Here is a 24,321-nt window from a genome sequence, read left to right as displayed (position 1 = left end):
GCTCCATAAATATGACATTTGTTAAAACATCTAACAAAAACCAAAAACAAAGATCACTATTAAAATGCTCTTAAGCAAACACCTTTTTTCAGAAACTGTTGTAAACGGTCCCCACAGTTACAACATAATTCCTCCCACTGTACCAACTCTAGCAAAATAGAGAAAGAGAGAGAAGGAGAACCGGCAGTACGGCTACCGAGCTGCAACCCGATGAACCTTCCAAGTGAACGTTTATTTCTCTCCCGTCGGGCAACGTAAACGGTCACGGCTTTGCTTGTTGTTCGTTAACTTCCCCACAGAACAGTGTGTTGTCGCAGGTCGATCCATTAAGTGTTGGTAAACCGTAGCGCAAAGGAAGAAAAAGGATATTAAAAGTTGTGCTACAACTACAAGCTAACAATACAACACCTGCTGTAGTTCAATTGCGCAAAACCAAGTCCGGCAGTTCTTTACATCTGTCCTTGCCGCCTCGCAGCAAACGGTTCAATAGCGTCATTAGTTGCTACGGTACAAAAGTCCTTGAAGGCTCTTATTTATTGATCTGCCACAGCGCGAGTTGGTGTTCGTTTATCCCTTCGCACAAGGAAAGCTCCAATTTGTGCTGTGTGCTTGTGTTGTGAGATAAAATTAAAACGCACGTAAAATGTCAGCCGATGCGGAACTGTCGTCCATCCTAAACCGTCGCCAGCAGATCAACGAAGCACTGGACAATGGACAGGCGGTAAAGCCCACGTTCAAAGTGGTCAACATCTACACCGAGTTTCACGAGTTCTCGCGGAAGGAAATCAAGGACTACCAAGCCACCTTCAGCAAGTGAGTATGTTTGTGTCTGAACGGAACAAAGCGTCCACCTAGAAAGAGAGAGAGAGAGAGTATCGAAAAGGTTCATGGCCCACGTCCGTGGCATTCGAAGTCACATGTGCAGAGGTCATCGCAGTGTGGCAATCGGTACATATCAGCCACCTTCGCCAGGCACGACGGCAGCCATGCTCGGATGCTGGGCTTAGAACAAATCGTACTACCTAGAACTGGTTTTCGGGCTTCCGAACACGAACCACGCAAACGGCAAACAGAATTCAACGCAAACTGCAACGGAATTCGAAAAGGATACGGCAAAGCGAGATGCATTCCGATGCATTATTGCAGTCCGGTGTGCAAAACAAAGAGAGCATAAACAAAGACGGCCGCCACCCGGGAGACGGGCGATGGTCCGGGCGACCACTCTCGTAAAACTGCAACCGAATCGGTGCACAAAAACCCAAACGGATGATGAAGCACACATCAAAGGAAAGACCTCAAAAACACACCGGACAGCAGAGATCTTACAACGGCGCATTACTATCGATAATGACGGCAAAGACGCAATGGCCATGTGGCCATGTAGCCTCGGGGGGAATGAGATTATTGTTTTTGTTTTCATCTCGCGCTTCCTCCGTTACCGAGCGATGGCTCCCGTTTTCCATGCCACAATCAGCTCGATTAGGCCGATTGGTTCCCGGGTTGGGTTTACCTTGCGCAGTGTTGCCAGCCATGTACCACAGTTCAAAGCACCCAGCAGCAACCGAACCACGTGGAGTGTCATTGAGCGTTGAATCGAAGGAAACAAAACCGTTTGATTATGTTGCTCTGGCTACTTCCCCCCATTTTCCCCGCAATTCGCCCTTTTTCGCTTGCTACACTTGCCGCATAGCTCCGGTTACCGATGCTGCAGCCAGACATCTGCATATGAATCTCTCTTTTGCGTATCGTTGTGCAGATCGGTTGAAAGGTTAACGACATGTGCGCCAACGCACAATGTGACAATACGCGCGAGCTGCTGTAAGGGAGGGGATGAGGAGAAAAGGGGGAAGGGGTAAAAATCACAATGTCTAGCAACTGACAATGTCATGTGAAAATTAACCTAGATTTTCGAGATCCCACAGTGTGGCCCGTATAGACTGTACGGTGGAGTGACTCCATTGAAGGGTTTGGTAGCTCATTGAAGATGCACAGTCTAAAGAATGATCTACGTAGCCTCTGGAAACATAATCTTCAGTACCTCATCCGATTTATTGGTGTGGTACAACATTTTAATCTCTGCACCACACCATGTTCGTTAATTATAATATTGAGGTAGTATAGTGTGGAAGTTTGAACTCCTTTTACAGGCTTACTGATGTTTGTTATCTCGACGCTAAGTACCTTAAGATATGCAATAACGTTTTTAGAACATTTTTAACTCATCAAGAATTCAATTCGTAACGGGTTTTCTTTTGAAAGGTGCTGAAACGTCTCAGAACTTCTTTTAAACATTAATTGAACTTGCAAATGTGCTTCCAAGTCTTCAGATGTTTCATATGTAAGATACAACTCAGTATAATACCGATAAGAGGATGAATAACCAAACCAATAGGGTGACATTCCGATTTCGTGAGTTACTTCTAGGGCTTTTAACAAAAGATTAGTATTAGAAAATATAGTCGCCGAGTTGATGTTTATGTTCTATATCATGCTTGCCAAATTGATGAGTTGTTGATCGGTGCCGAATCCTAGGAGAGACTTCCCAAAAACTCATGAAATTCCCAATTTTGAATAATACAGTCAAGATCGTTTCAGATGAGAATTTCACTCAAGACAGATATGTTGTCTATGACCCTGTTCACGACATTGCCCTTCTGAAATAAGAGTCCTAGAGTAACTAGAACCACAAATCAGCCGATAGTGCACTCACACTATCGGTGATAGATATCGGTGATACATTTTGATACCAGACAGTTGAGGGACGACATCAAGACACTTATCTATCTGTCCATAGCGATCTGCTACATAACCACTATCGCTTCACATAAATTCCTCAAAACATATTTCCAATTAAAACACAATCTTATCACATCATCACACACCATCCGGAAGCAATGGTAGGGATGGATGGAACGCGACTGGAATGGTTTTTACCGCACAATTGGCCAGCAAACTTAATCAACGATATGATGGTGGCATCACACAGCATGGTAGCACATCCAGCTTCTCATCGCTCCATGAGTCGTGAGTGACTTTTTTTCACACCTTCTCGCGTTGTACGATCACGCTGGTAAGAGGCACGATCAAAAAAGAAACCTCGGAAGCTGCCACTATCACCAACGTCACGGTGCCTCCACCAGGGTCGACTGATGGTGATCGATGGTTCCGGTGAAATCTGACCCTCATCGTTGGTTCGTTACCGCTCGGACTGGTGACAATTTACGCCATTTACGTACGGTTCCACACCAGCTTAAACTGGTGCGGTGACCTTCAGCCAAATCTAGAACCACCTGAACATACATTTCCCCTACCCGATCGGTGCCGGTGTTTGTGCTGAATACCATCACCAAAGTCAGGCGTGCAATGCGTTGTACGATCGTTTTTATCCTACATTCTGTTGGACAAAAATATGGTAGCACAACTTACTAAGTACCACGTCGCTCTTGATCGTGTGACAATTAATGCGCAGCATAAGAAGGTGGGGGGCCCTCACTAGTTCGCTCGGTTTGTGGTACTTTGGGTGTATATTTATACCTCACGATCTGTGGACCGGCTCTGGAACGTTCTGTTTGGTTTCGCTATCCAGCTGTAAGCCGTACCGTATCTCTCTTAAATTTAAGTTTCACTCTCATCGTAACGGCGGAGATGGATCTTTCCATGAAGGTAGCGTGTAAACGTTCTGTTTGTCTAAAGTAGATACGGATTGTTGTACGATAACAACGACAGCAAAAGGTAACTAACCAGAGAAGATGCTTAGGTTGAATTGTTCCGCAGAACGCAGTACGCACAATGCGTCACATTGTCGTCACACATGCAGCAGCGGCCAGGTGACAAATTGTTTAAATGTTTATCGGAACAAACATGTCACCGCACAGGTAAATGGCCGACTGGTCACGCGTACATTGAAATTTAATCTACTTCCCACTCCCTCCATTTTGGGAGTCTCCAATATCAAAGAACAACCCCAAAACCACTCGTTCCGGTTACTTATGTTACGATGTTGCAGGGAAATGATGTTGTTGCAGTTGGTAAACGTCGACGCCGTCCGCACACGTCCAAGTGACTCAAAAAAAAGGGGAGTTAACCGCGTAACGCAACGTTGCATTGCGTTACCCACTTGAAGGGTTATGCGTTTTCGCGCTTGAATTGCATCAATTCTTCCCCCGGGCGGTGTGTTATGGCTCGAATTCACTCGATAGAAGAAGCAGCAACAACCAAAACAAAAAAAAGCCAACATATAAATACGGTCATTTTCCATCAAAGTTCGGTCTTGGGTTTGTGCAATATCTGGAGCACGTACTTGAAACGTTTTGTCGATTCCGATACGGCGGTGCGTGTGTGTGTGTGTGTTTGTGCGTTCATTCTGCACTCGACATTCAAGACGCAATCGATTAACTAACAGATTGTGCATTGTGCATCGATCGTAGGAATGCCCCGGCAATGCTATATATGCACATATTGCGCAAACGCTAACCGCAAAAACCGCGATTTGTACTTGATTTTGCGTTGCCACCACCGATGGCCGGCCCCCAGGCCGACAGACCGACAAAACCGTCCCGGCCCGGGATGGGATCAAATAATGTGACCTGCAACAATGAGTAATTCCCGCCCGGGGTTCTAGCCGGTGCGCGCATTGCAAAAGAGGCCACCAGCAGCATGACCTCGAGGTGTGAAAACGTGACTAGAAATTGGTGTGAGGTTCCACTAGCAAATGCACACACACACACACCAAAACTTTGTGTGTGCGTGTGTGCAAAGTTTTCACCACAAGGGGGAAGCCTCTCTGCGGAGCGTTGGACGCACTTAATTAAATTTAAAAGGCATCGCGCCGTCCGGGACCTTAGCCAGATTCTGGTAGTGGGTTTTGTTTTTATTGATCTCTTTTTTTCCCACTCCCTTGGTGTGAAGATCGATTTCTGCATTGCATAATAGAGGTAACCCCCCCCCCCCCCCCCCCCCCCCGCGGTAACGCACCGAAGGATTGCAAAAGCGATCTGCTTCGCACTGATAGCTTCGTGTGGTGTGCCTTATTCGGTTGACTGTTTTGCCTTCCTGCTTAGGGAATGTACCAATGTGGTAGGTGTCTCTATAACATGATCACTTTTCATTTTAAACCCTCTCCCCTCTCAAAAAACAAAATGGCTAGAAAAATGTAGCATAAAGCAAGGTGAATTTAATGATTCCGTTAATTCCGTGCCGGATTTGCCTTCCCCCGTGCAGTAAATGTAGGTCGGCAAAGGGTATGAGAATGGTGGAATGGTTTAGTTTTTTCGGGGGTTTTTGCTACTATCGATTTCTACAGACACTGTCTGTGGAAAAGGCAAGAGTTAATCCACTTGTCCTTTGGCAGAGGTCGTCAAACACTTGAAATATTTACGTTAATACCGATGAACACTCGATAGTCTGATTGTATGTCTGCTTTTGTATGAAGTATAGCACAAGTCGTCTGTAATTTATTGTTTGAATCAGGGCATTGCATACCATAACATTACTTTATGACATTGCTAACGGTTACCATCGGATCACCATCGGATTTTTAATTCATCTGTCAAATCGCGACTGCAACTGTCATTTCCATGGAGGACGAATGAAAAGGTTTTTAGTGAAACAGTAATACACTAAGCCTAAGATACGTGATAAGATGTTTTAATAGCGTTGATATGTCCGTTCTGTGTTATTTTTATTCCTTCAACTAGCTCAAAGCCAGAAAAAAGTAACATTAGTTTGATCCGCATAGAAAGCCTATGAGAAAAGAACTAAGGTAGTTTAACTAGTTGAAGTTAAGGCTTCAACTAAACTTTCTTGGAACAAAATATTAAATTGTTTCCATATTTTTAGAGCCAAATTTGGGCTTAAACATCCTCAAGTAAGAGATACAATCAAGAGGTTAAGCAGCCTCAATTTGCTGACCACTGCCCAAGACCATAAGAGCCCACCACTAACTGGTGCAGTCAATGCCATACGCAGTAAGCATGGAAAGAGAAATTCGTATGGAGAAGGTCAGGTACTAAAACCACCTACCGAAAACCTCCAATCTATCATCCAGACGCGAGAGAGTAATTTATGTACATTAGCAGGTCAACCTGAACTACACTACCATTAGGGTGTAGTTTGGTGCACATACGCGCTAGTCAGAGGAACTAGCCAGGCGAAAGGGAAAGGGTGAAGGCGTTGGGTGAAGGCTAGATAGTTAAATCACTGGACGCATCCGTTCCCTTGAACAACATAATTTCCCTTCGCTCAATTCCATGCGATGCGCTGAAAGTGAAATTCCTTTTGCCCGAAACGATCGAGTAGCCTTCGTTTCTTTTGGAGCTGAAGGAAGTTAATCTCTCTACCGCGGGGGCACATCATCGTGGGGTGCGTAATGTTCGTCTTCAGCCAAATCTCATCTTTTTCGCTACGGATGAATAGTGACCGCGGCTAATCGAAATATGATACCATAAACTGTTGCACCATGGGGAACGTTAAGTGCGTTTAGATGCGTTTCCGAAAAGCGTAACGCACTCTACGGCGGATCGACGAAACGTAAACGAACACCTTCAAATCTTTATGACAACATGGAACATGGTGGAAAGAGATGCTTAGTGATGTCATTTGATCATTGTTAGTCAGATCCCAACCGGAGGCTCGTAAATAAATCGTCGAATCATCAGACAAATTTTATTGACAGTTTCCAAGAACCAATCATCGATTATAAAAAAAAAAACACCCCGTGATGAGAGAAGGTTCGTTAGTGTTAGGAATGGTTACGAGTAGAATTCTTCAGAAAAAGAAACAGTTAGTCAACGCACGTAGCGAATTGTTTATCTGCCCGTAAAATCAACAAAACACACACAGGGTGTGTACGACGTAATCCTGGTCACGGCACCAAACCGAAACGGCTTTCCGAGTGTTTGTACAAAAGCGGAGTATTACGAATGAAATTGTGTGTAATGTTATCATTTATGATTATCAAGATTTTTCTTTAGTTGTTCCCTATTGTAGACAAGTCAGCAAATATTATTCAGATCGCCAATATATCGCCAGACACCTTGGAAAGGTAAATCTAACAGCGGTCCCATCGGAACAGGAGTTTCTGCGATAAACGTAAAGAGTTAGTCGAAAGGGGATATTTGTACGGATGAATCATACATTTGCGTTTGATACCGCTAATTAATAGTAGCTCCGTTTGCCGTTTACCTTCAGCTGTACCGTTGCGCACGGAACGGGTAGAGGAAGTTTCAATATTCAAATCAACATAGCGAGAAGCAATTGCAAACCCTACTCCCCTTTGCTGCTGTTCATTATCACACCAACAGCGGCCAAATGGGCCAACTCGCAAAACACAAACTCACAGTGACGAATGCTTACGGTCGCAAGGGAGGAAAGGACGCCAGCTTACGACACCAGTACAACACAGTGCGTACCAGGGTAATTGTCGAAACAAGGAAACACGACGCTGAATCATCCGACCAAGAAGCGTGGGGACTTATATGCTTACATGTTCCAAAGTACTCGAGCAGAAGGAAATGAGTAGCCACCCCACCCCCGACGTGATTGAGTGATATCCCTGGCGCATGTTACGATTTCTGGGTCCGGGGCGTGCTCTAAATCAGAATTGGTCCCAACCCTTTGGTCTTTGTGTTTGCCATCATTTGCGAATGATAGCGAACGGATGGGGTTATGATAACTGGCACTATTATTTCATTGTCGGCTATTCCTTCCTGGAGTGGCGATCGGGTGCTGTTGTGATACGCGTGACTCACATCACATTACTAAACCATTTACTTAATTTATATGCCAGCGTGTTATCCTTGCGGTGGCCGCGTGATGGGCCAGTCGACAGAAACGACCGTTGCACATAACAACGGTCACAATTTGAAACTGTAGCCAGTCCAGTCGGTTGAAATCACCGAAAGCAAACCGGCCCGTTTGTTTCTTCTTCCGCGTTACCTTCTTTGGGGGGGGGGGTTTCGATTGGGGCCCCGGAATCGGTGACTTGAGAATGGTTGTGCGGAACCGGTTGTGTCAACTTGGGGAACGAACACCGCAACCACCACCACACAACACCGTACCGTTGTCAATCTTAATTTTCCACTGATGGTTTGTTGTTTGCTGCTGATCGAGCGATCGTCGTACGTGTTGCTGTTTCACATGACGAGGGATCGGTCGATTACATATCCGAAACCGCCCCCGAGGAACTTGGAGATGTCGTCCGCAATGGGGGATTTGCAAATTGTGTAACACAGTCGGTGCGGGTGCGCTGTTGAAATGATTTGCTATCACAAAAACAACAAACCCCACCATCAAATCACAGCCTCTCGATGTCGATCGGATCTTAGTGACGGGGCGACGATAAATGAAGGGCTTGCAGTAGGGTTGTACACAGAGCCCGCAACTCGCCTTCCTTTCTCCGGCGACGGAAAGGTTTTATTTGGGCGTGGGATCCACCGACGTAGGAAATTAGTTTTCTCCAGTCTGTTTTACGGCTGTTTGCTTCCTGTCACCGCCGTGAACTTCACTTGTCATGGGAATGCATGCGTTCGCGACGAGGTTCAGTTTTTGTGGCTTATGAGCTATCGGCCACTGCCCAACTGGTGGTTAGATATATATGCAAGCCGTGCGCTATGTGCAGCACGTACATTACGGACACTCTGCAGTGCTGCGTCGTAGACGCTTATGCCTTGTCGCTTCCTGCACATAATGTGCCATAAGAAATGCATGACCATTCGGTCAGCGGTCACTTCGCTGCGGTGAGTGTGTCCCTTTTCATTGTGTTCGCGTTGCTTTCTTTTCGTACTTTCTTCGTCGACATTTCCGTCCCATCCATCGTGGCGTTCGTTGTATTCAAATTGTCCAACAACCTTTACTGCGCTTCTTTTCTGCGGGCCTTGGGCCAAAGACACACACGTAGTGTACTACCATCGTCCGGGCGGGACAATTATTCAATCGTCCAACCGGTCGGCCCAACAGTCGATCGATCGATCAACACTGATCACTGGGTAGCTGGCGTGTGTTTGGTGTGTCGGCCCATTCCCATACGGCATACCAATTATGAAACCAACTGGACCGTTTCGTATCGCAACCTTAAACGTCGGTAGCGTCCTCCTGCTCTCCCGCCGGACTGGACAGGCCGATTAGCCCGATTGCGATTTTAAGGAATGGATGGCACTCGCCCCGCCCCATCGAGAGTGGTACTGTGATGACTTGTTTAACATTAATGCCAAACGTTTCTTATACCTCGGCGCGGACACGGGGGCTTGGCCAGGTTAGATGCATCTAATGCTTCATTTCTAATTCGAAATTCCCGACCCCAGGCACGCGGTGCGGTGTATGCAGATCGTTAGATTTGTTGCGTAAAAATTTGCGTGCCTACTAAAATTAGCGTAATAGGGATGGAATTCCCAATTCGGCCAACAACCAAAAACCCATTGCCGTGAAAGTTGTGGAAGGTTTTAGCGCATCATCACCACGGATCGGAATCGAAGTTCGGAATAAAAATTGACCATTATCCACCGTCCGACCATAAAATGCGTATGTGACTTTTTCGATCGATCGAATTCGGCTGGGTAGTGCCGGATCACACGAGCGTTTAGCAAATGCGCGTTCCGACCATGCCGATCCGGTGTAGCGCGCGGTAACTTATGTGTGACCGCGCGCGTGAAATGGAACCTCCTGCGTACGGCGCGCATTTTTCTCACGACGAATTTCCATTAACATCGATGAAAGGCAATCGATTGCGGGTCAATCTGATGTGGAAAAGCATTGAAATTGACTTTTGCATCTCGGTAGAGTTTAGTGTGAACTTCCGAATCTTCCGACGATTGGGCTGCGTGAGAAACCGATTTGGAATTCCATCGGAGCTTTAACTTTAAACCAATGACTGTAGTTTTGGACGAATGTGAAAGTAGTATATCTTGCAGCTTCAACACATTCGTGACTGTTTGGCGTTTTATAATAGATTATAAAAATTTCATCATTTTAGAGGAGATCTCCAATAAGAAGATGTCTGTTCTTTTCTTGATGAGAACGCCCAAAGAAAGCTTCAGGAAGTGGCTGACCTGATTTGTCCTTTATGAGAATAATCATGCAGTGCTCTTAAAAATTAGGAAGTTTTTGATTGTACGTGCTCTGAATATCTACTTCTCATATAACTACACTATCTAAAAGCTTTTAGTCTGTTTCAAAAGACGTCCACGACTTGGAGATGTACTTGAACTCTTAAAGGCATCAATGTCCTGCGTGTTTTCATCATCAGTTTGGCTTTACGTGTTGAATTTTGAGGTTTTCAATAACTTAAACGTTCACTTAATGTATTCCTCTGTGAGCAGTACTGTACCAATTATTCCTATGATGACATAATAAAATAACGACAACGTCCAACGACTCTTCTTCTTTATCGACACAATAATCTCAAGAAGTCTGAGCCTGCCGTTTTTGGCTTTCTTTGACTTTATTTACCTGTAGCTCCTGCGTATCGGGGATTAGTTTGGAGTAGATTTTGGGTCGGTCCTGTCATGTGAAGATCTGCACCGCTACCACCCCACGACCAACGATTACATTAAAAACGATTAAAATATTATCTCAACCCGCTATGGCGACATCTCAAACTTACGTCACCTAAAATAAAAATCTTAGCTTCTTCGTGAAATTGGCTATCAAATGCCACTCCGTGTTGGCCTTATTAAAACAATTGAATTTCCTTTGGCTGAGATTTGTCCAGCCAAAAATTTTGTCCATTGCTTCCGAGATACATTAATTAATATTTTATAAAGTAAATTTTTACAAGTTGCTCCTTTACCAGCGATTGCCTGCTGGTCAGATGCGATTGGTCTCATGTAGTTTTAACAAACCCTCGACAGTAATTGAATTATTGTTCTTTGGCAGCGATCGTTAAAAAATTGAATGATAACGCTGTCAAATTTTGGCTCTGTATAGTAAGATAGCTACTAATCACAAAACAGTGCTGGGTTCTCCTCTAGGTAGCAGAGTACTCGTTTGAAAAGTCGGTCAAGTTTGTCACTTGTTTTAATGGATATAGCATAGTAGGACGTACAAAACGAATGAATAAAATACGAGTATTCACTAACGCCATCTTTCGTCATAAGCTAGGAACCTCACATCTACCACTAAGACCAAAACGATACAAGAAATCCACTTGAACAAATACAATGCTTTAAGTTGATAGATAATTAAAATGATTCACCCGCTAATTCTGTCACCTGCTCGCAGAAGTTCGTGGAATTGACGTCTTGCAATAAACCTCGACAGCACACTCATCTCGCACCGCTTTTGCAAACGCAAAAGAAAACCTGTTGCTCATCACAACAAAGAAACAAACATGCTCATCACAGATAAAATGCATTCAAAAACCGAACAGAAAAAAACATGAATTCCCCCGCAAAGAGTCGCACACGCGTCTAGAAAGACGGCGATAAAGCACTTAACATGCGCGACTACCAATGCCACTACCAAAACGGTCACATGGGTGCGATCGCACGACTGCTGAAGTTTATTGGTTCGCGAACGTCCGTCGTTTTGTCCGCACGAATGTCACAAAAAGTGACCAACCGTGAAGCGGGAAGGAACTGCGCTCGGTAGGCACCTCGCGCAGCGTTCGGTCAGCTTCGAACAATGTCGATGCCGAGGTGGCTAGTCGGGAAGTGGTGTGCTCATCCGTAGTTCCGCCCGGACTTGGGAGGGTAAAATGCATAATTGTACGTCGCGCCCGGGGGGTTCTGCTGAATGTGGTGTCGACATGGCCGCCCCAAAACCAACACAATGGACATCGCATCAAACATCCCCGAAAGCTTACCATTCGGAATTAGTCAAGGTCTCCTTGGGTGCGTTTAATTTAGATTATGTTCTGTCCAATTAATCGATAGTACGATCGGCAAATGTCACATCATTAAAATTAGAAAACAGGTTTCTGATTTCGAACGTTGACATTCTGATGTCCAGCGGTGGTACGTTGAAGATATGGATCTCCCCGAGCAGGGAATTCCTTTGGTTGTCTAGAGAAGTTAGGCCACTCTTACCTCACGTAACAGGTTACAGGGGACATAAATAAAGCGTAAGGGAAGGAAGGGAGCAACACCGAGTGTGTTTTATCACCTTCCACTGAGGTTCGCACTTTATTCCATGCCCTCGGGCAAGGTTACTTCACTTTACGGCGACATGAGTCAGACGCTTGACATGGAAAAGTGAAAAAAAGGTGGTAAAAGCTCTGGCAAATACCACCGAGCAGGATTTACGGTTCATTCACGACATCCATCGGCTGTTGCCGTTGTTGTATGAGCACGATCACGATCGACGCACGCTTTTCTTCGGTTAACAGATTTGTTTTTCACACGCCGCGAAATAAGCGCGGGATAAACATAAAAAAACCCCAGGTGACACCACTGGCTTTTGCGGTTGATTAGGGCACACGCCTCACAATAAACACGGTGTTGTATTTCATGCACAGGCGATAAATGGGTGAGGTGAAGAATTTCTTTCACAAAAAAAAGCAAAGCAGGAAATTCCTCCCCGACATTCTATCACATCGGTACTGTTGGTGTATTGTGTTACTGAACGAACACCGACCGAGCAGTAAAGTGATATCATGCGAACATTGTCGTCCATAAAACTTGTGGGCTTGTTTTCGACGTTTCGATTTAGTATTCAAATCTCGTGCTCAGTACTGAAGACACACGTTGAATACATCTTGTAATTGTGTTCGTTTTAGAACTGGGAATTCAGTCCTTTCGACCATTGAATTATAATATTATTGAAGAAATATCGTATGGAGTAGCTAACCTTGTTGGCCGTGTTTTACGCTCTCTGCAGGTACGATGTCGGTAATGATGGATATCTCGATCTGGCCGAGTTGAAGATCATGATGGAAAAGCTGGGTGCTCCACAGACGCATCTCGGCCTGAAGGGCATGATCGCGGAGGTGGACGAAGATAAGGATGGGAAGATTTCGTTCCGCGAGTTTTTGCTCATCTACCGGTAAGTTGATGTCACTTCCCACACAAAACACACACACCCTTAGGGTGGTTCGGAAGTGGTGCATCATTCAATCTGTTTCTCTTTTCCTCTCTTTCACATCACAGTAAGGCACATGCCGGTGAGCTCATATCCGATTCCGGGCTCGGCCAGCTGGCCCGCCTGACGGAGATCAACGTGGACGAGGTTGGAGTCGGTGGGGCGAAGAATTTCTTCGAGGCCAAGATCGAACAGCAGCTACGGACGAACAAGTTCCACGACGAGATCCGGCAGGAGCAGGAAGAACGGCGCCGCATGGAGGAGGAGCGTGTCGTGCGACGACAGCAGTTCCAACAGCGTGCGGCCGTTTTCCAGTAGAACCTATCGTTGATGAATTCAATGTTTTAAATATTTGTATGTGTGCGTGTTTATTGTAAAAAAAGTCTAATTTAGAGTGTTAGTAAGGGTGGACAAAAGGATACCTCTTGAACCTGCTCTCCGAGAGGTATAGAATTTTAAGTCATAAAAGTCACTTCACACAGAGAGGCAGAGTGTGTGTGTGTTAAGATTTATGTGTCAGACTAAGGGGTTTTTGCTTTAAACAAAAAAAGGAACCTGCTATTATCACCACAAAGGATGAAATTTTAAGTTGCCACTACGATTAACTCTTTAGTTGCCACACAAATAGCGCTAATAACACAAGTGTCATTCGGTTCCCTTTGTTCAAAGGGAACACGCTTTCCAAAGCACTGTAATGCACCTTCAGCATTTCCTTAGACATACACCATCATTATCCTACCATGCTCGTTCATTTGAAAAAGTGACACCGCAGAAGCTAATGCTAAGCATATTATGAGCGATCGATGATCCTACAGACCGCTCAACTTGCCGTCCAACAAGGGAGATGGCAAAGAACCACAAAAAAGGGAAGAAGATAGCACGAGGATTTGAAATAGATGCGAACCGCTCCCTAGTCAATCTTTATCCAACTTTTGACCTAAAATTGCACAGTAGAGACAGAGTTAGTAGATCAATCAAAAACAGAACAGCAAAAATAACATACTTATAAAGAAGGACTTGATTATGATGATCGTTGTGCGAGGTGACGGCACCGTTCGTGAACCAATCTCAGATGGAAGATATATTTTTGATAAAGTAGAGACTTTGTGGGATTCGTTGGGTTTTAAACGGGGACGGAGCAATGTTTAGGGTTGCAGGAAGGTTTAGGATAGTGAACAATGGGTACGGCAAGGAACCTACAATATTTGCATAAATGTGTTTTAGATGTTACAAACAAAAACCTGTTACAAAACAAAGGTAGATTATACTGTAAAAATCAACTGTTCATCATTACCGTCGTTCCTTTTCTGTTGTGTGGAGAATGCACCCGTTTCTTTCAAATTGCATCCGAAAACTTGTCAGCGTTCAAGGCTTCATTCAGGTCGTTTATTCTAAGCGTTTGAATAGCAACCCGAAACCATCGTTGAATCGTTCAACCGGGAATGTCTACATCGTGTCATGTCGGCCTTTAGGGCGTACTCATGGCCACAGGTCGGGCACTGGAACGGTTTAATCTTCATGTGGATAGCACGCACGTGCTGGCTGAGACCACACTTCCGTTTGAACACCTTCGGGCACTGTTTGCAGTTGTACTGGCGCAGCTCGGAATGTGTGAGCTGATGCTGCCACAGGTGCGACGGGCCTGAAAAGCATTTGCCACACTTTTCGCAAATGTACGCCTTCGTGCCGGTATGGACCGGTTCGTGTACCTTCAAACCGCTGTACGATTGAAACATTTTGTCACAGGTCGGACAAACGTACAGTAGATGGTTTGAGGCAGCGGGTGGAGCGGATTTTTCGATCGGTTTTATAATATCGCGCACGGCGGGAGGATCTGCTTTTGGTTCTTGCACATCCGTGCTAGAGACAGTCGGACCGGCACCACTGCCACAGGACGCAATCTGCAAATGTTTCTTCAAATCGAACAATTTGTCGAAGATTCGGAAGCATACGCCGCACTTATGGTTCCACTGTTCCGGTGGCCGATGGGATGAGAGATGCCGCCGTAGGTTAGATGCATTCGCGTACGATCTATCACACATTGTGCAGGAATTTTTTTCTGCCCCAACTGCCACTGGATCGGACTCTAATCGGTCCCGCGGTATCTTATCCATCTGTCGATGTTTAGCTCGCGCTAGATCCATTTTCCATTTAAGACTCTTCGTTTTTACGGTCCTTTTCGCGCACAAACACATATGTACCCGTGCTTTCGCCCAGCTGCTGAATTTACGACGACAAAACTTACAGCAAAAGGACTGCTTCTTTCGCCCGGTACAGTCCCACAGCCGGTGGCACAACATTCGTCGGTAATGGGGAAATTGTCGCTCACAGTACCTACACGACCAGTAGGGTATTTTTTTCGCTGGTAATGGTTCCTTCTTTTGTGACGTTGGAAAGTCCGTCGACACGAACCATTGTCCGCTGCCGACAGCCATATCGTGAAAAATCTCATCCTTATTATCATCCGCTTGTATCGGCAGCTTGGTATAGCTGTGCTCCTCAAGCGTGTTGAGGTAAAGAAACTTTTCCGGTAGATAAAAGTCTTCCTGTTCCGCATCCAATTCGGCTGTGTTTTCCACCTTTAAGCTGCTGACAAACTGTGCCGAACTGGCACTGGTAGTTGGTAAGGATGGGTACGTATCCGATTCAGGGGTTGTGGCAACCGATGGCAGTGTAATTTCGTACGGCTGCACTTCCGTCACTGTTGCACTGGTAATGTCCACGATGGGTGGATAAAGGTTCACTATTTCGAGTATTTCGCAGTTTTTCGAAGATTCACGTGCTTGTTGTTTCATCAGCGAGGTAGTAGACGTAGTAGTATTTTCCTGACTGGTATTGTTAAACAGATAAATTCTGTTCGGATCGCCAGATACTGCTTGGTTTTTAATAATCACGGGTCTTTCGAACGTTTCCTCCGCCGGAACGTAATCCTTTTGTCGTGCACTATTGATAGCGTTTTCAGTTTTTTCTTCCTTTATGTTCAAACTCGCTATAGGTTCCTGCTTTATGTTCATAGGTTTTCCAGTAACCATTTCATGATAGGTGTATGTTTCCGCTGGGAAAGGATTCATTGGAACGAAAGGTGCAAAAGCCTGCTGTGCAAAACGATGCTCCAAATCGGACTGAGCCCGCAGCACACTGTCACTGAACTTTGAAAATCCATCTACCATCTTCGCACAGTGCAGACAGATTTTGCGTGGCAAATTCGGCAGATCGAGGTTAACGAACGGAAGATACTTCCGTACCACGTCTTCCGAGTGTACAAGATCGTTCAGCACGCTATCCACGGCACGGCTGAAAATGACCCCACAGATACGGCAGGTGATCTCCGTCAGTTGAATATCGCTCTCATACTCCTCAACGCTTTCCGAAGCTATTACAGGACAAAGAGTACCACCCAGCGGGGTATTGTCCACATCCTCAGCAAGATAATCCAACTCGTGACGCGCAGGTGCCACCTCGGACCAGACAGTTTCGTACGATATCACGGGCAGTGAGAGATCACCCGATTGGATCTTTGGTGCGGAGGGTCGAACAGAAGGAACTGCTGATGACAGTAATATTTTGCGTGAAGCACATCCCTTAAAATCACCAGCCACAAAGTGTCTACTACAAATGGCGCTCCATTTCGTCGGGTGCCAGTTCTCATCGCGTCCAGTAAACTGTATCCACTGCTTGAGAAGTTCCGGCGATCGTAGAGGAAATCTACATGAAAAAAAGTTACAATAAGCGAACTGTGCTAGACACAGGGAGGAACTTGTGGAACTTACTTGTGGAATGAAACATCGTCGTTATGCGTGTATTTTAAGTCGCAATCGAGTATAACGCACGATGCAGGCATTGTTGATTGTTGGCTGCTACTTTAACCCATTCTGCACTATCATAACACTGACTATAACTCCATATCTTCATAACATACACAAAATCCCACACCGGATGCGCGTGCTTTTGTATTACACGACGTTTCTTTCGGTCTTAGTTAAAATTTTATAAAATAAATATGATTTTCCAAAAACAAATAGCTGCTGGCGTTAATGTTTTGTTTACGTTTGCACAACATCAGCTGTCAGGCGAACGCACACATCCACGATGTTGCTGCTGTCAAACTTCGTGCTGGTATAACAGTAAGCTGTCATATCATGTACCAGTTCAAATATCTCAACAATACCGTTGGAAATAATAAGTAGCACTGAAAAATAGTACTTTGACCAAATAATAGCGCTTTCGCTAACGAACTCAAAATCTGTATTCAAACACATTTTTGGAGCATAAGGAACACTTTATTCATGAAATTATTCTTCCATACAGAATAGAATAACACCAATGGGAGGAATTCTGCTTTTTACAATTGGATACAGATTGTTTCAGAACAATGGTTAAGGAAGGTGAATCGTATTCGAACCATTCATAAACAGACACAGCTATCGATAAGATGTTTTAGAAGTCTCAGACCAGAGAAGTTATTGCCCCACTGTTGGTATATGCACTTCCGGAAACGGAAACAAACAATTCGTTTATTTGAAAGCCTCAATCACCGGTATATGCAGCTTGCTATCTATAATGCCCTCTTTCGTACCTTTCGTTCTGCAAAAATGTGCTCTACTAACAAACGCTATAGCCGCACACCTACGCTCGTTCAAAAGTGTGTTCAACTTTACCAACAACAACTAGCACCAAGCTACCAAGTTCGCCAAAAATATATATCACCACCTTGCAGTATTTGCTAGCATCTTCCGCTCGAAAACAAGAAACCGAACCAAAAGCCCTATCTACAATGGTTGTCGTTGAAGGCCGCACAAGTTAGGCTCAAAATGTTGTCGAAAAAAATAGCTCCCCCTGCCCGTAAAATACCTCATTAATTCCTTTTCTATCTCCAAACTCGCTGAATCGTCGCGAAGAAATTAAAAATGTTAAAACCCAATAGCAGAATAAGAATGAGTTACTGCTTTTCGATGTGTTTCTCTTTATACTGCCTATGTGTATAATCCGTTGTATGCATCGATTAATTGACGACTTCGTCTTGCTGGTTTAAACACGCGTTAAATAGATTGCAAAGAGGAAAACAATAAGGTCTATACTACCATCTGTCTGTCCTAAGCTTGCTAAATGGCCTTACGTAGGGTAAGGTATCCGCTTTGATTTCCTTTGGTTTTGTCTTATCACATTCACATGTAGTTTGTGTGCCTTGGATTTTTTCCCCTTTTCTTTGGTTTGTCACCGGACCAGGTGCCGGAAAGGCCCGAGATGGATGGATGGATGTTACATGCCGTACAGAAACACACTCATACACACATACACACACACACATGAAACATACATGCACATTCACAGGAGATTAAGGTACACCAGAGTGAAACACCAGAGAACCACCATCCCACCCAGGAAATAGTTCGGTTTTGAAAGTTTTTTCACACACATTGCACTGATTTTTACACGCTCACACCACAGTTGGTAGTGCGTGCTTCGATCCATCAGTCAGTCCATTCCTCGACCGTGTCCTCGTCCTCGAAAAGCTCACTATCCGTCGAGTCCGACTGTCAGCTGTGGCCGGCAATGCGTGCCTGTATGATGGCACCCTTCGGTGGGCGCGGCACGCGAATGGTGGTCGTCTTCGCGGTGGACATGCTGGTGATGAGCGTGGTTTGACCGCTGCCGGGTCGATCCAGACACAGACAGCACCAGGTATCGCACCGGATAAATAGGAACAGTCCTGTGGAATAACACTCATTGGTAGAATCATATGCAAGACTTACTTACTCCAAGCTGGAACCCACACTAACCTGCCATAAACCACAGCAATAACGCTGGCCAGGATTGGGCAAACGAGGCGGAGAATAGGATGAACGAACCCAGCACGGTAATGACGCAAGTCATCATGGACGGTGCCGTCGGTGAAGAATTCGCTTGATCGTACCTCGGAAATAGCAGCAGGATGGTTGCTGGAATGAAAACCACTGCAAAATGCTCGCATTAATCTTCGAGAAGATCCTCCAGGGAGATCGAAGTTCAAAGCACAAACCATTTACACCGGCAATGATCATGATCGTATCCCACAGCATTAATCCGGACGCGGTTATAACGCTTCCCAGCACGATCAGCACAATGAAAATGATCGCCAAGTACCAGCTGTTCGCCGTGGGCAACCGTAACGTATCGCCGTCGGATGTGTAGCCTGCCGTCGATACGGTCACCTTCTGCCGGTACTCGTCCACAATCGCGTCAATGTCCGTGGAGCTATCCTCACTGTCCATGTTCTCCGGTTTGGCCAACGCAATACACTCGATGTCGGAGATTTGATCGGACAGTACGGTGGACTCGACCGTACTTCCCGGTGGACTGTGCGGTGGTCCCTTCGGTGAGGATGGTTCACCCAGCAGTAACCACTCCCGCTCATGTTCCTCCCGGTTGGAGCCGTTTGAGTGTGACATTGGGCCACGACTCCCCGGGAGCATGTGGTGGGCTAGGGCCGCCTTGGTCGAGGAACAAAAGTTGGATGATTTAAAGCACCAAAGACGATCGAGCCGGCGTCCAGAACGAAGGCCGTTGCTGGTGTTGTTGGACGCCCCGGAAGCGGTAGAAGGTTTGCCCGTGTTCAACCGGCTATAGCCCAGGCTGGACTCATCTGCAAACGGTACGAAATTGATAGCTCTATTCGATCAGTGTCGGTTGTGATTAATTCAATGTCCACCAACGACCACTTACTTTGCTGCTCGAGATAGTGTGGCCGGAACGGGAGGTAAAGGAAGTGGAAAGATCTCAGCAACGTGGCCAGCACATTGCTCGCCGCCAGTATGTACGTGAGGTTCTCGAGCGGACAGGCAAACGCCAACATTGCACACAAACTACCGCCGGTAAAGATCGTCAGCGTCGGGCTGCCACTGTCCCGGTTTTCGTACCCAATCTGTTTCGCCAGTATGCGCCAGTCGGACGTTGTCAGCTGCACGATTTGGGTGTACATCTCGGGGAACAGTTCGAGCAGGGCGCCGGAACAGGTGAGCACGAGCAGGCAGGCAACGGCCGGGATTAGCTTGTGAAAGTCCTTCAGCTCCAGGATGGACAGTATCGGGACGGCTTCATAGTCGTGGCTAGAGCTACGAAAGCGGAAAGCGTTCACGGTTAATTGAAAGCAAACGACACGAGCTTTGTCTTAATTTTGTGCAGCGTCACAAAATTTATCGTCCGTGCCTTGGCGGGACGTGTACGGGCAGCACCCAGCATATCCGGCACTAACCTGAATTTTATCAGCATCGTTAAGCACGCACCGACTAGTTCGCTCGATAGTAACACTAGCAGGATAACGACCAATCCCAGGAGACGTTTGATGTAATTACCGTTTAGTAAATCGTTCGAGTAAGTGAACGTTGACAGAGCCGTCCCGGAAAGGAGCTAGGGCGCAACAAGACAAACAAAACGCGGAACAAAAGGTAAGGAAAACTTCATTAGCCAGCCTGTTTTTTGCTCTCTCTCTCTCTCTCTCTCTCACTCTCTTTCGCCCTTCTTCCCGATGGTTCACATCACCGGCATAGGAACGTTTGTGCCTGGAAGTTTACTTTAATCTCACTTACCCCAACAACACCCTTCGGCAGGATCGGCTCGGTACGGAACAGCCCCGGATTGCCGCGCAACCCCGTAATGATGACAATCAGTGTACCGACGAGCAGCACGCCCGCCATCATCAGAAAACCAAAGATTCGGGTGTTTTCCAACCCCAGCATAAACATCCCGGTCACGATGAAGATGACCACCACACCGATTACGTCCGGCCAGGGTTCGTTGGCGGGTGAGTTGCGGCCTGGTGTAAGGTTGCAGAAGATGAAAAGAAAAGTCAAATTAACATCGGTCCCTTTTGTAGGTGGTTTTGTTTCTCTCCATTTGGATTGAAATGAAAATATCCCAGCAGTAATTAAAATTTCACACATTTGCTCCCATCAAGGAAAAAGGGGACATTACTGTCACTCGTTTCACAGTAAAATGCCATGTTTAGAAGAGCCGGTTACAAAATGTTTCAAATAAAAGAAGATCGTTCAGTTGGAAGTGAAATACGCCTTAAGGTATGCAATCCGAATAACAAAGTGTCCCTCTTTAATCGTTTCACAGTTTATGGAGTTTCTCAACACTTTAATACGATAAATTTACGTTCGTTCAAACACGTTCTTCTTTGTTCAGTACTAGGAAACAACCAACTTACAGGCTAAAAGACTACTTAATCCTTGCCACTGATTGACACTGAACGGTGATAAAAACAAACCGAAACCATTCTCAGAATTAATTGCCTCAATCAGTTTGAGCGCTGTTGCTTATGGCTTTATCGTTGAACCTTGCCCTTCAACGGCGGTAATTTTGTGTTAAGAGATTAACCTCGTACCCATATCTGTTGTTGCAAATCTCCGGAGAATAAGCAAAACCATTAACTGCTTGCTGCCTGCCGTTTTGCTGCCATGCGTTTTGTGACACTGTAGCAACGAAGGATGAAACTTTCAAGCGCCGTGTGCCGTGTAAACAAAACATCCCCGCGTGGCAAGAGATGCTTTGCGGAAAGGGAATAAACATACTGTTAACAAGGTAGTTTGAACGTACCGCAGACAAAAATACGCCTAAAAGTATGCTATTCGTAGCACGAAACAGACAGAAGCTGGGTAGAGTTTGGGTGAAAGCTTGTCTTTTCTGTCGGTTTGATCACACTTTTAATTATTTAAAACAAACCGATGATGTTTGTCGTACCGTAAGACACAGTCGGGTACGCAAGTAGAAAGTTTTGCAAAGTTTGCGTTCTTAAAGCACAATCTCCACACAATCTCGACAGGAATATGAAATATTTCTTCCGATTCGCACGGCACACACAAAACACTCATCGGCTCATCTTCCTCCTACGCGCGTTATTTCATTATAACGCAATCATTGCTAAACCAACATTAAACCGTTTACCACTCATACGACGACCGGGGGGTATCTTATCTCGTCGTCTCGACGCTGTGCGGCGGGCAATTTATCATGCGCCTTCGCTTTCTCCAATTTCTAGACGGCAATTTCTCACGCTGGATATGGTTTTGACACATAAGGACGCACACTTACCTAAAATATACATCCGCGCCAATCCACCGGTCATGGCATCCAGGCAGGAGCTTAACGTTCGCACCAGCACCGCACAGGCCGAGAACAGGGCCAATATGTCCATCCACTTGGCGAGAAACAGGCAGAAGAAGTCGACCCGGTGCGTGGTGCGTATGTAGGAGATCTGTAACGATTTGATGCCCGATTTGCACGTTCCTGGAAGGACGATGAAGGACTTAGAAGCAGGCATGGGAACGCAAGGCATGCGACCGTTGAAGCATGGTTTGCCACGTGTTTGCATGTGTGTGTGTGTGTATCGTGCTACTTACCGGCAAATGCGGCGTACAGGGCAGCGAGAGCCATCCCTATCATCAGCCCAGGACCGCCCGACTCATTGTACGCTATCAAATGCGTGAGGATGAGCGTTCCCACCATCCACCGGCTGCCGGTTCCACTGACGACGCACTCGAATACATTCACCATCGAAAAGCTGTGTTCCGCCTGAGGTGTTAAAGCAAGACGAATCACACCGTTAGGAGGAAATATGTTTTAAAGCATTTTTCGAATGCTTCCCAGCCCCATCCACCACGAGGGGTTGTTTTTTTTTTTTGGACGATGCTTTAAGGTAGTAAAACGTGCAATGTTATGCGTGGACGTGAAATGTGATGACGGGCAGGTGTTGGGTTTGCTCTTAGCCTCCCTTACAAACGCCGTTCGATTACCGTGTGGGCATGTTTTGCATGGTAAAGATTGTTTGATGTAAACCCGGGACATAGTGGCAGAGGTGGCAGTGGTGAAAAGAACAACAATTCCCCAGATCGGTACGCGAGAGGTATTGAATGTCACGTCGAGTCGTCACGAGACTTTTTGAGTGTTGTGCAATAATGAATTCAAAGTACGTTGGTTCAAGAACCAAGGGATGGAAAATAATGTCTTGCTTTGTTCCAGCGTACTTGTTGATTGACTGACAACAAACAGAACGCTCAATGTCACATTAATGTCGATAAAAGCAGGTGCGTGAATTGTTCGGCTTAATACGGTGCTCTATGGGGAATACGTATAACTAAAATTCCAATGAAAACTTAGCCTGAAGTTATGCAATTCGCGATACAAATGATACTTTGCAATATTTTTCATCAGTAAAGCTTTTTATAATCCATCTTAAAATATGACAGCAATGTGACAGCTTATTCAATTCAAAACTATAAATTTGTTTGTGGAAAAAACTACTTCTGGTTAGCTCAACTTTGGAATAGGGTTTGTTTGTCAGCGCCTAAAGGTATGCATTTGTTTTCAATATCCCACTACTAAGTTCAGCAACTTGGGATCTTAATATGTTTATTAACTGTTTTGCCCGAAAAGTGTTTTAAACCGAATACACAATCCTGACAAGATCCTTGTGATCGATTGCATACAATCAGGAGTGGTGTGACGGTGCGGCACTAGAATATGGAATTCATCGAACTATTACTGAATGGAATAAAGAATGTATACCTTGCGATTGGAATCTTAGTATCATCTCCCCTGTGTACAAGAAGGGAGATAAGCTGCAGTGCAGCAATTACAGGGGCATTAAGATGCCACCTACAAAATATTCTCCCTTATACACAGCGGCGGATCAAACGGTAGGCGGAGTAGGCGGGCCGTGTTAGAGGCCCCAACAAATTTGTGCCGATTGTGCGATTTTTGGAAATTTAACAGCAGAGATAATTTATAGCAACAAATTTTATTTAAAAATGTAAAAAATTTATCAAAAATATCATCCTTACTTATATAAAACATTTCTATGTGATAAATAAAATGCAGAGAAGAATATCGACTTTGTGACTTTAAAGTATGAACGAAATTGCACCATGATTCCCAAATGTATAGTACCAGGAGAACATCCACCGAAGATATAGCACCTAGTACAACAATTTTGCTTGAAAACCGCCGAAAGGTATGCAATGTTTAAACACTAACTTTCCCGAAGATCGAGAAAAAATTGTTCGAAAACTACAAGTTTTCGAATGTATAGTACCAGGAGAGCATCCACAGAAGAGGTAGCACCTGGTAATTTTGCCCGCCTTAAGGTATGCAATGTTCAAACACTAACTTTCCATACAAATCAGCTGTTTTCAGGTTTCCGATACCAGGAGAGCATGTTTTTCAAGAGGTAACACCTGGTATCAGCCGAGCACCAAGATGTACCCAACCAGCAAAGTTTGCGACAAAACGCGAATTTTTGTATGAACGCAACATGCTCAAAAACATGCTCAA

The 24,321-nt window shown here is 45.3% G+C and overlaps 3 protein-coding genes across 3 annotated transcripts; 1 reads left to right on the top strand and 2 right to left on the bottom strand.

The window, feature by feature from the left end:
• The first annotated feature begins 253 nt into the window (after positions 1–253).
• On the top strand, positions 254–14,111 carry LOC128301442 (EF-hand domain-containing protein D2 homolog). Its single transcript, XM_053037927.1, has 3 exons — positions 254–813; positions 12,811–12,975; positions 13,080–14,111. Exons 1-3 carry the CDS (start codon positions 644–646, stop codon positions 13,327–13,329), a joined length of 585 nt encoding a protein of 194 aa, XP_052893887.1. The 5' UTR covers positions 254–643; the 3' UTR covers positions 13,330–14,111.
• Positions 14,112–14,372: 261 nt separating this feature from the next.
• Positions 14,373–17,041, bottom strand: LOC128303318 (uncharacterized). Its single transcript, XM_053040241.1, has 2 exons — positions 16,782–17,041; positions 14,373–16,716 (listed from the first exon to the last, which is right to left on the bottom strand). The coding sequence occupies exons 1-2, from the start codon at positions 16,850–16,852 to the stop codon at positions 14,403–14,405; spliced, it is 2,385 nt and encodes a 794-aa protein (XP_052896201.1). The 5' UTR covers positions 16,853–17,041; the 3' UTR covers positions 14,373–14,402.
• Positions 17,042–17,477: 436 nt separating this feature from the next.
• LOC128302481 (probable cationic amino acid transporter) lies at positions 17,478–22,545 on the bottom strand. Its single transcript, XM_053039316.1, has 8 exons — positions 22,392–22,545; positions 22,084–22,278; positions 20,577–20,803; positions 20,243–20,397; positions 19,714–20,102; positions 19,031–19,633; positions 18,792–18,965; positions 17,478–18,721 (listed from the first exon to the last, which is right to left on the bottom strand). Exons 1-8 carry the CDS (start codon positions 22,543–22,545, stop codon positions 18,549–18,551), a joined length of 2,070 nt encoding a protein of 689 aa, XP_052895276.1. The 3' UTR covers positions 17,478–18,548.
• Between the last annotated feature and the right edge of the window lie 1,776 nt (positions 22,546–24,321).

Source organism: Anopheles moucheti, chromosome 3, assembly GCF_943734755.1.
Source record: "Anopheles moucheti chromosome 3, idAnoMoucSN_F20_07, whole genome shotgun sequence".
NCBI lineage: Eukaryota > Metazoa > Arthropoda > Insecta > Diptera > Culicidae > Anopheles > Anopheles moucheti.
The sequence above is the reverse complement of the archived record's forward strand: the minus strand, read 5'-3'. Positions and strand labels throughout refer to the sequence as shown.

What these genes read in the sequence shown, in the direction of transcription:
- LOC128301442 (XM_053037927.1), top strand. Translation starts at nt 644, where the DNA reads ATGTCAGCCGATGCGGAACTGTCGTCCATCCTAAACCGTCGCCAGCAG. An exon ending in TACCAAGCCACCTTCAGCAA is followed by an intron (nt 814 to 12,810) that starts GTGAGTATGTTT and finishes CGCTCTCTGCAG; the next exon opens with GTACGATGTCGGTAATGATG. An exon ending in GAGTTTTTGCTCATCTACCG is followed by an intron (nt 12,976 to 13,079) that starts GTAAGTTGATGT and finishes TTCACATCACAG; the next exon opens with TAAGGCACATGCCGGTGAGC.
- LOC128303318 (XM_053040241.1), bottom strand. Translation starts at nt 16,852, where the DNA reads ATGCCTGCATCGTGCGTTATACTCGATTGCGACTTAAAATACACGCAT. An exon ending in GACGATGTTTCATTCCACAA is followed by an intron (nt 16,717 to 16,781) that starts GTAAGTTCCACA and finishes TTTTTCATGTAG; the next exon opens with ATTTCCTCTACGATCGCCGG.
- LOC128302481 (XM_053039316.1), bottom strand. Translation starts at nt 22,545, where the DNA reads ATGGTGAATGTATTCGAGTGCGTCGTCAGTGGAACCGGCAGCCGGTGG. An exon ending in GGCGCGGATGTATATTTTAG is followed by an intron (nt 20,804 to 22,083) that starts GTAAGTGTGCGT and finishes ACCTTACACCAG; the next exon opens with GCCGCAACTCACCCGCCAAC. An exon ending in ACACTATCTCGAGCAGCAAA is followed by an intron (nt 19,634 to 19,713) that starts GTAAGTGGTCGT and finishes TACCGTTTGCAG; the next exon opens with ATGAGTCCAGCCTGGGCTAT.